The 10542-nt window shown below is 58.1% G+C and overlaps 1 protein-coding gene across 6 annotated transcripts; it reads right to left on the reverse strand.

The window, feature by feature from the left end:
* Positions 1-485: 485 nt before the first annotated feature.
* SLC39A13 (solute carrier family 39 member 13) lies at positions 486-9624 on the reverse strand. 6 transcript variants are annotated; one of them, XM_064288141.1, is made up of 10 exons: positions 9282-9624; positions 6531-6839; positions 4505-4618; positions 4108-4232; positions 3619-3732; positions 3361-3450; positions 2489-2539; positions 2065-2193; positions 1807-1906; positions 486-1215 (listed from the first exon to the last, which is right to left on the reverse strand). In XM_064288141.1, the coding sequence occupies exons 2-10, from the start codon at positions 6829-6831 to the stop codon at positions 905-907; spliced, it is 1335 nt and encodes a 444-aa protein (XP_064144211.1). In that variant the 5' UTR covers positions 6832-6839; positions 9282-9624; the 3' UTR covers positions 486-904. The 6 variants fall into 6 exon arrangements, with proteins under 6 accessions (XP_064144211.1, XP_064144207.1, XP_064144205.1 ...); XM_064288139.1 differs by lacking the exon at positions 9282-9624 and adding an exon at positions 8205-8268 and having other exon boundaries at positions 1085-1215; positions 2061-2193; XM_064288136.1 differs by lacking the exon at positions 9282-9624 and adding an exon at positions 8205-8268 and having other exon boundaries at positions 1094-1708; positions 2061-2193.
* Positions 9625-10542: the final 918 nt, after the last annotated feature.

Here is a 10542-nt window from a genome sequence, read left to right on the forward strand (position 1 = left end):
GCCCCCCGGTGCCTGGTGTTGTCTTTACACCCAGCAGTCAGGAGAGGGAGTATGGTTTAGAGTAAGGATCCCATATGCTTTCTTTTTTAAATGGAGATGGCAGTTTCATCAAAGCCAAACCTGGGAATGGGGCTTCCTTCCTGATGACATTACCAGGGCGCAGGGCAGGGGGAAGCCCCAGCAGGTAGTTCTTTAAAGCAGGGTGCTGAGGGGTTAAACTGGTATAGTGCTCAACCATTATTGGGCTAAAAAGCTAACAAAGCAGGTCAGAAAAACGAAGTGCTGGATACCCTGTTGCTCTCTACAAGAGTGGGGATGACTACGGAGACCAGGGTGGCAGCTGGGGGAGGGGGCCCTGAGGTGGCCTGAAGCTGAGGCTCGGAAAGCAGCTGACCTGGTGGGTGCATACAGAAGGCTGGGCAGCTTGGCACCCAGGACAACCCTGCTTGAACATGGAATTTGTGTGCAGAACAGAGGCAGCCAGCTTGTGGGTGATATTTATTTGCATCTTGTCTATAGAACAGTTATTTACAGATAGAAACGGAAATCAGCAGAATTGCTGTAAAACCACTCAGACCCTCTCAGTGGCCATTTCTCAGAACAGCCACGGATGAGCGGTAGGGCTTAAGCTGGGCCGTGGAGTGGGCCAGCTGAGTACCTGGGCGACAGCCAAGGGAAATAGCTGGGGATTATGGCTTCAGCGTTCTCCCAGAGCACATTCCTGAGTGCTGACAAAAGGGGCCCTCGCCACCCCCACCTTACCCCCATCCCCAGTGGGAAAGGCAAAGGGGCCCCAAGCAGGAGGCAGGCACACGGCTCACTCCTCCTGCTCCCAGACTAGCTGCCAGGCCCCCGTGCTGGCAGGAGCATCCCTGAGCTGGACCAGGCCTCTGGCCTGGGCTGCTCACTGCCCTGCAGGCTGCTGTTTGGCAGCTGGAGGTGGCAAGGGCTGTTGGCGCTGCCAGGGAGCCCTCACTGGGGACCAGGAGCTGGCCCAGGGTGGGCAGCCAGGAGGAAGAGATCTTGGAAATATCCCCCAGCTCAGTGCTGGGAGGGGTGTGACCGTCAGTGCAGAGTAGGGCTGGGGGTTCACACGAGCACCTGCCTCTTCTCTGGCCATCAGGGAAAGGGCCTTGGAGGTGGTAGAGGAAGGGCCAGAAACACGGATGCAGCAGTGAGAAGCCGCCCAGTCTCGACTCCTAGGCTGCCCAGGGCCTGTGTGCATGAGCAGAGGGGTTTACGCCCTCAGGCCAGGGGCCAATAAGGCCCCAGCAGGAGGCAGGACAGCTTTGGGGCTCCCTGCGGCCCAGGCCTCCCCTTGAGGCCCTAATGGGCAGAAGCCCCTGCTTAGGACCAGTGCCCCTGTTCTTCATCACTCACTTCGGGAGATGATGAATGATGAGGTGGCAAGGAGGGAGGCCATGACCTGGGCCCAGCACACGAGATCACAGTGTCGGTCTCACACACACACCTTCGCAGGCCACATGTGCACACCACACACACACACACACCCGCCCGCTTGTCTGGTCGGGGATGCGTTCTCTCACATGCACTCGCCCTGTCTGTCTCACACATGATCACAGAATGAATCGGAGTCTCTTATTGCTGTGGGGGTGGGGACGTCCAGCATGGCTACTCGACAAAGAGCGAGAACAGCACCATCACCACGATGCCTGTGCAGAGCAGAAGCACTTGCTGCAGGGAGCGCCTGTGGGGGAGAGGGCCCAGCTCAGGGCGGAGGCCAGGTGCTCCTTCCTCCTGAGCCACTGAGGGCCTTGCCAGGGGCAGGCCCAGGGGGTCACTCACCACGGGTCGTCTTCCTCCAGGAGGTCCGGCAGCACGTTGACCAGGGCAATGTAGAGGAAGCCCCCAGAGGTGAAAGGCAGGATCCAGGCCACGGTCTCCTCTGCAGTGGCAGGTGGAGGAGGGTGCCCACTGGCTGGGACCCTGGGGAGCCATGTAATCCCACCCTTCCCATGGGGCAGACCAGGGGCAGCACCCTGTGGTTGGGGGTCCTTCCGCTGACCACCACCTGCCACGACCGCCCACCATGCCCGTACCTACGCCCTTGGGGGACTGCGTACAGATGGCGAAGCAGGCGCCCAGCAGGCCCCCCAGTGCCGTCGAGAGCTGCAGCTTGGCTGCGCTCCATCGGTCAAAGCCGGCCCGAAGCAGGATGACAAAGTCACCCACCTGAGGGAAGGTTCAGATGTTCACTCGGCCCCAGCTGGCCCCAGACCCCCACACTAAGCCCCCTGCCTTGCACCAACCCTGCCCACATCCCATCGTTGGGGACCCAGTCCTGAGGAGGCTGGAGCACAGCTGCACCAGTGGCTGTAGCCCACGGGGTGAGGAGCTCCAGGCCGACAGTCCAGCCAGACTGCTGCTGCCAGGGGGTCCCACTCCCAAACTCCTCCCCCCATGCTCCAGGCCCACATTGGCAGCCAGTGGTCTCGGGCCCCTCAGGGCTGCCCCTCCGGGCACTGACCTCATGGGGTATCTCATGCAGGAGGATGGCCATGGTCGTCAGGAGCCCAATCTGCAGGAGAGGGGAGCCTGAGTCTGGGGGGGGGCGGTCTGTGTTGGTGTCCTGCATGCCCCACCTGCTCACTCACTACAGATACTTACTCAGCTCTGGGCTGAGTTTGCTCTGGGCTGGACATGGCTTTGGCTACTAGGAAAATAGCAGTGAGTAAAAGAGAAGGAACCTGCCCTCGTGATGCTTACAGTCGAGGGGAGACACAGGATTGAATGAATGCACACAGAAATGTGTGATTACGCACTGTGACAAGTGCTGTGATGGAAAGGACAGACTGGGTGTCGGGCTTGCATAATGGGGCCCTGATTTAGGCAAGGAGGTCAGCAAAGGCCTCACTGAGGAAGTACAAGGCTAGGTCTGCAGGATGAGAAGCCAGCTGTTCAGAGGGGCAGAATGAGAACCTGAGGTGGAGGTTGTGAGGTGAGCAAGAGCGTGGCTGGAGCACAGAGGGTAGAAGAGGGAGAAGCATCTAGAAGCTGATGGGCCAAACCTAGCATCCTGGCAGGCTTCTCTTGGATTCTGGGAAGCTACGAAGGGTTTTAAGGAGAGGCATGTGATCCCAGAAAGGAGCGACTCGAGTCATAAGAGACCAGACCAGCAGCCTGGGATAAAAGAAGGAGCAGGGAGACCAACAAGGAGGCTGTGGCAGCGTCTGGGAGGCAGAAGGAGGGAGAAGGGCCTTGGATGAGGGCACTGGCAATGGAAGGAGCAAGAAGTAGGTAGGCTGGAGACATTTTGGAGGTAGAAACAGCTGGTCGGCATAGGCACCATCATTCCCACTGGCAATGCCTGGGACTTCACCTGCCCCAACCCCTACTCACCTTCTTGCTCACAAGGAAGCTGGCAGCCACAGCCAACCCATGAGTGAAGTTGTCTATGGTGTTGGCCAGCAGGTTGAGATAACCACTAACCTGGGTGAGGTGAGAGAGAACTGGACTGAGCTGGGCAGAAGGGGCTGGGCCAGCGAGGCAGGGCCGAGCCAGGCAAGCAGGGCTGAGCTGGCTGGGCAGGGCTGAGCTGGGCCAGCCACATGGGGTGGGACAGCTGTAGGAGGAGGGGGCCCTAAGCAGGCCACTCACTTTGATGCTCCGGACCATGGTATGCGGGCCGGACTCTGCAGCCGGCTGGGCCAGACAGCGGTCTCTATTGGGTGCAGGGGTAGCAGCAGCAGCCATGGGGTCTTTGCTGGGGGCCTAGGCCCAGGAGGAGGGAGAGGTGGCATTAGATGCCCCCAACCCAGCCAGGGTAGTCACAGAAGAGAGACAAAGAAAGACAGAAAACATGTACTTTCTCTTTAGGCTTCTCTACAGCTCCATCAGCTGGGTGTCTCCAAACTTGATGGCCCCCACCCTTGCGCTGCTGCCACTATCAGTCTATCGGCACAAGTCACAGCAGGGGCTGCTGCCATCACTGCCCAGACCCTCCCAGAGAAGCTGGTCCAGTGGCCCAGAGCTCTCAGGAAAGAGAGCCAAGAGGTCCAGTTTCCAGGATTCAGCTCGGAACACCAGGCCCTGGGCCCCACCATAGATGAAAGGCTGATGTAGCCAGGCCCTGGGCTTGGGGCTCACCTGGCCAGGCCCCTCCTTCTCCTTGCTGTCCAGGAACATCTTCTCCAACACCAGGAAGGTCAGGAAGCCAGCGATGACCCACAGCCCCAGTTGCTGCTGCTGCTGCAGGCTCTGTCCCTCACCGCCTGTAGGGGTGGCACCATCAGGCCAAGCCAGGCCACAGGAGTGGAGGCCACCTGGGATGGAACCTAGTCTAGGGCAGTGATGTGCTGTGGGCCAGGGCTGGCTGGAAGAGTCTCTGGGTTCCAGAGTGATCCTCCCTCCTAGGTGAAGTCCTGCCAGATACCCAGAGCCCCTCCCCTGGTCACTGGCGTAACAGGCAGGGCCTGAGCACCCCGGGGCATGGGCACCAACTTCCCCTCCTGCCCTCCTGCCCCAGGGCTGCGGCCTCACTCACCGGGGCTGGCGCTGCATGTGTAGGCCCACGCCTCGGGCAGCAGGTGCAGAAACACGTTGCCCAAGAGGCCCCCCAAGGCAAAGCTGAGCAGCTGCTTCAGGCGCCGGGCCCCGGCTGCAAGGCAGAGATTGGGGCCTGGGGGCTGACCCACCGCTGAAGCCTCGCCCGGCCTCTGTCTCACCCAGCTCACTGGGCTCCTTCTGTTGTCCCCACCAGACCACAAGCCTCTGGAAGGCTGGACAGGGGCTGCTGCTCTCCCTGGGTCCCCCGCCCCACAGGCCAGCAAGGGCCATGTGCTCAGCAGGCACACACCGCAACCTTCTGGAGAGCTGTGGCGCCACCTCCGCACCACAGTTAAGAGCCTGGGCTTTGGAGCCTGACGGACTCCTCAACTTACCAGCTGGGGACTGGGGACTTCTGAGACTCAGTTTTCCCATCTACAAATTGGGGAGAACTGTATTTTTCTGATAGGGATCTTGGAGGAATTAAATGACAATACACACAGCAAGTGCTCATTAAATGGGAACTTTTCTCCTACCAGCCACTCTTAGGAAAGTGGCAAAGGTTTGTGGACTTTTGCAAACTTGTAGCTTCCAGAGCTGGAAATGCCCTAAGAGGACTGCTTCCAGCTCCTTGGTTTGATAGAGAAACTGAGGCCCTGAGGGCACGGGCAGCTTGGTGGCGGGGTGGGGTCCCAGAGGAAGTTGCTCCTCCCGGGCTGGGTGGCCTGGGGCTGCTCAAAGGACTTCTCTGTGCCTGTGTTTCCCTATTTGTAAAATGGAGCTAACAATCCCAGACCGCCCTCCCCTGACCTCCAGGGCTGCTCTGAGAAGGGGGTGAGCTGGTGCACAGGGTCCTGGGCATGACAGCAGGCTTCGCGAGGGCTTGGATCACAGTTGTCCCAGCCCTCAGCCCAGTGCCTGGCACGGAGGAGCTGCTCTGCCTGCTGAGCAAATGGTTCCTGGGCCAGCGGGCAGCACAAGCCACTGGGCACTTGTTACAGATTCCTGGGGCCCCAGTCCAGACCTACTATGTCACACTCCAGGGGCAGGGCAAGACAGGCATCTGCCTTTTTAGCAGCTTTCCATATACTCTTTTTGTTTTAAATTACATGTTATTTGTGATTAAAAGAGACCCTGGGTGGAGCAAATGATTAAGCATTCAACTATTAGCCAAAAAGTTGGATGCTTGAATGCCCTGGAAGAAAGGCCTGGCGATCTACTTCCAAAAGTTCACAGCCTTGAAAACCCTGTGGAGCAGTTGTACTCTGCACCCTTGGGGTTGCCATGAGTCAGAATCAGCATGACGGCAAGTAAGAACTACAATGTGAGATTAGGTGTACAGGCACATGGTACAAAAGGGTAGCCAAGGAAAAAGCTCCCAACTGTAACTGTGCCCCCTTCTCCCAGATCCCTTCCCAGAGGCAGGCCCTGCTACCAGCCACTTGGGCGTCTTGTGGATTCCTGGGAGCACTGACCCAGCTGCTCCAGACTTGATTAACTGCTTGGACTGTGAGCAGAAACTGAAGGCAAAGCCAGTGCTTTGCTCTCTACTGCATCTCCGTGCCCAGGCTGAGGCCTGCAAACCTGCCCTTTCCTTGATCCAGGCACTTTCCTACATGCTTTGCTTATATTAGTTCATTTCATCTCCACGATAGTACCTATGAAGTAGATAATATTACTATCCCCGTTTTAAAGGTTGTGAGACTGAGGCACAGTGAAGTTAAGTAACTTGCCCAGTGCTACCCAGCTGGTAGGTGGCAGAGCCAGGACCTGAACGCATGCTGCCTGACATTTGTATTTCCAACCTCTATCTATACTGCTCCTTGGTGAATGTTTGCTGACTGAAAAGACAAATAAATGTACGGATGAACGAACAAATGAACAGGGTACACCCTGGTCTCCCAGGGCCCCAGGTGAGAAATTTGACACACTGTAACCCAGGAGGAGTGACCCCAGGTCTCCCAGAAGAGCGGCAGCACATTTCCCTTGGCTGGGCACCCTGGGCGTCAGAAGAGGTCACCCACCTTCTGAGCGCAGCGCAGTCCCCATCTCCAGGGGAATGATGAGCAAGGGGAAGACCCCGCTGAGCCCCACCATGAGCGAGCCCAGGAGAGAGCAGATCCAGGTGTCCAGTCTCTCCCCGCTCAGCAGGGCCCCCCAGGACTCACTCTCCTTGTTGTCCAGGCGACAGGCTGCTGCGGGCCCCCGGCTCCGGAGGGCCGGCTGGGAGCCCCCAGCCCCTCCTAGGAGCTCCAGGGCAAGAGCAGTGAGGAAGATGAGCCTTTGGCCCGCCATGCCACAGCCAGGGCAGGGACATCCAGGCATGCCACGTTCTGAAAAACACAAAGGACGCTTAGGCCAGCTGTCACCCTTGGCCATGCACCTGCTCAGGAGATGTGGCTTCTCAACCTCCTCTTGCCAAGAGACCACAGCATCGCCCTTCTGCACGCCTTGCCCAGGGCATTGAGGGTCCGAGCAGTGGATGCACAGAGCAAAGGGGCTCTGCTCCTCCACATCCCCACTCCCAAGGAGCACACATTTTTTCCTTCGGAGCCTGCTCCAGACGGTGTGTCAGCATGTCCGCCTGAGGCTAAACTTTCCCTAATGACAGGGTGAGGTGTTGGCCCGGCCCAGCTGGGTGTTTCTGGCTGCCAGGGATGGCTTTGCTGGATGTGCCCTGGTAGGGCACTCCAGGGCTGGGGGCCAGCATTGTCCAGGTTAATGGGGTGGCATTACGAGGCGCAAGTGGAGAAACCACACAGCTGAGCTCAGACAAGACCATCAAAGCTTCCTCCTAGGAAACGAGCCCAGTGACCCCAGCACAGGGAGAAAGACAGGAGATGGGACTGGACAGAAAGGATCCTTTAGCCAAGAGATGCCTCACGGATACACAAGGCATGGGAGGCCTGCAGTTACCTCTAAGCTCTATACTTTTAGCTGACTTCAGGCAAGTCCCCGAAGCCCCCTCTCTGAGGATGGGAATAGCAGTGCCTCCTTCAGTGTAAAGACAAACTGAGCTTGATAATGTAGGTGAGCGCCCCGGCATGGAGGAGGCACACAGAGGTCTTCCTTGTGCCGGGGGAGGCAGGCAGCACCCCCAGCAAGAATGTGCCAGCCGGCAGCGGATCACAGGCAGCCAGTCAAAGGACGTGGAAGTGAGTCAACCAAGCGAGAAGTGCAGTCTGGAAACTCAGGCATGAGGTTTAAAAGTGGCTCTGCCCTGCCTCATGCTGCTTGTGACCTTGAACTGGCGACGTCCCTGCCTCAGTTTCCTCATCTGCTGATGGAGGTCGGAGGGAAGGAAAGCAGCTGCCTGGGGGCTGAAATTTTCCCAGGAAAAAAGAAGCCCAGCACTGGGATCTCCAGGCCTTGCTGGAGACTGATGAAACCAGTTGGGGACCGAAAGGCGGCACGGGCCAGGGCAGGGTTGGGGGCCATGCGGGTCCCGTAGAGGCGCGGGGGCCACAGGTTTGGGAGAGTAGAGGGTACTAAGAGAGGCGAGGAAACGCAGAAAACAGGAGAGAGAGAAGAGGCAGTGAGAGCGCCAGCAAGCGGACAGAGAGAGGGCGGACGAAAGAGAGGGAGCGATGGGAGCGAAGTGTGGGAGACGGAAGAGAAGATCCCGAGGGAAGCAAGTTTCACTCCGGGCTCGAGGCGAAGAGCTGGGACGAGTCGGTCCGGGTCAGGCGGTCACTCACCGTGAGGCGGCGGCGGCGGCGCTCCGGGCGTCCCCGGCCATCCAGCTGCGGTGCCGCGCCCCGCCCCGGGTCTGCCCCGCCCGGCCCGACAGCCCGGCCCCCGGCCCGGGGCCGCCTCCGGCGTGCGGCCACGTCACACGGGGTCTGTCCGGAACCCGACGCACCGCGCGGCGCGGGCCGAGGGGGACGGTGGCCGGAGCGCGCTTCCGCCTCGCGCCCATGGGGGACCCGGGCAGCAGCGCACTTCCGCCGGGGCCGGGGTGGCGGGAAGTGGGAACCCCACGGGAACCGCGCTCCGCCAGGCTGGGCAGGGCGGAGGCGGTATCCCCGCGGGGACCACGATCCGCCCGGCCCCTGGGCTTGCGGGTCTGGCCGCCGCTTCCCGTCCCTGGCTACAGTCCCTCTTGCGGCCGCAGGGGGGCGCGCCCGGCCTCCAGACAGCTCCGCCCTGGGCCGGGCGGAGTCGGGATCCGGGGTGGGAGGGCTACTGCGGCGCTCCTGCTCTGAGTCAGCCTGGCCTGGCTCCTCCATGAACAAGGGAAAGGGGAAGTGCCTGCCGCAGGGAGGGGCCTGGCCCCGGGAACCTCAGAAGAGGGAATTTTATTCTTACTCATCGAATTATTTTTATGCTTTGGTTTCTCACTGGGGACCTCAGGCCTCTGTCTTCAGGATTTGTAACCCTTTGGGGTCCAGTGCTTGACAGTGGACCCTGCCGCTGGGAAATCCAAACCTGGGGACGAGGGCTCTGTGCTCCCCTCACCTGGGGAACCTAGGCCTGACCTCTTCTTTCAGACTAGTGCAGCAAACAATAGCAATTATTATTATAACTGCTATTTACTGCACACCTATTACGTGCTAGTCTACCTGCATGATCTTAATTCTCTTTATATCCCGTTGAGGTCATACAATGGCAGCAAATGGCAGGTTGAGGAGTCACACCTGAATGTCTCTGACCCAAGAGCATGTCCTTCCATTCTCACTTTTTGGGCCTGAACAGCAGCGGGAGTCTGGCCTGGGCATCATCTGGGAATCAGCAAGGACCGGAGAACATTTAGGCAGGGGCAAGTGGGTACTTACCTGGGCAGAGACTGCACTGGGGTGAGGGTCTCCAAGCCTCTGACCCTCATTCACCTCCTCTGGCAGCTCCTCCTGCCAGGACTGTGTTGTTCTGCCCCTACTGGGGGCTCTGAAGGCACTCAGCTTTCACATGCTGGATCTGGTGGCCTGACCCACCTCACACCCCAATTTCTGCCCTTCCCAAACCCCCAACTCCTTCCAGGTGGGACTAGTTTGTCCTCAAAATATCTAGTCTACCTCACTCCACCAGGCCCATCAGGTGGCCAGGATGCTCCCCACTGGGTCCCTCCCTGAGTTCTGAGATGCAACCCTCCTGGGCTGGTTTCTTTGCAAATGGAGGAAGACACCCAAGGGTGCTACTCTGGGACCGCTGAGATGCCCCCCTCCTAGTATGCAAATCACTCCATCGTATGCAAAGCACTTCACAATATGCAAATGATTTCATAATAACACAGTCAGCAAACCTGCCTGAGGGCTGAGGGTTCCTGGCCACCCAGCAAGGGAGTGGGCAAGACACAGCCCGAAAAGCAACCTGCTGCCTGCCCTCTGCCCTTTTCCTCCCTGGCCTGGAATTTCCACCATCACACTCTCTAATGGATTTTAAAGAAATAAGTGCAATTGCGGTGGAGGCAGGCCAGGGGCAAGGCTGTGTGGGTGGACAAAGGAGTAGGTGTTAAAAAGACTGAATGAAATCTGCCATGGATTTCCACAAGGCATAGATGAGTGAGAAAAGAAAGATGCAGAGATGTATATTTAATATGATCCAATATTTTTTAAAAAAGTGACAAAAAGAAATCTATATGCATCTGTGATTATTGTTGCTGTTAGGTGCTGTCATGGATTGAATTGTGTCCCCCCAAAAATGTGTGTATCAATTTGGCTGGGCCATGATTCCAAGTGTTGTGTAGTTGTCCTCCATTTTGTAATTGTAATTTTATGTTAAAGAGGATTAGGATGGAATCTTAACACTAAGGTCACATACCCGATCCAATATAAAGGGAGTTTCCCTGGGGTGTGGCTCGCACCACCTTTCATCTTACAAGAGATAAAAGGAAAGGGAAACAAGCAGAGAATGGGGACCTCGTACCACCAAGAAAGCAGTGCCAGAAGCAAAGTGTCTTTCCAACCCGGAGTTCCCGCATGGAGGAGCTCCTAGTCCAGGGGAAGACTGATGAGAAGGACCTTCCTCCAGAGCCGACAAAGGCTTCCCCTGTAGCTGACGCCCTGAATTTGGACTTGTAGCCTACTAGACTGTGAGGGA

The sequence above is a fragment of the Loxodonta africana genome, chromosome 7 (assembly GCF_030014295.1).
Source record: "Loxodonta africana isolate mLoxAfr1 chromosome 7, mLoxAfr1.hap2, whole genome shotgun sequence".
Lineage (NCBI taxonomy): Eukaryota > Metazoa > Chordata > Mammalia > Proboscidea > Elephantidae > Loxodonta > Loxodonta africana.

What these genes read in the sequence shown, in the direction of transcription:
- SLC39A13 (XM_064288141.1), bottom strand. Translation starts at nt 6,831, where the DNA reads ATGCCTGGATGTCCCTGCCCTGGCTGTGGCATGGCGGGCCAAAGGCTC. An exon ending in GACTGCGCTGCGCTCAGAAG is followed by an intron (nt 4,619 to 6,530) that starts GTGGGTGACCTC and finishes TCTGCCTTGCAG; the next exon opens with CCGGGGCCCGGCGCCTGAAG. An exon ending in CTGGAGGAAGACGACCCGTG is followed by an intron (nt 1,216 to 1,806) that starts GTGAGTGACCCC and finishes TCATGCACACAG; the next exon opens with GCCCTGGGCAGCCTAGGAGT.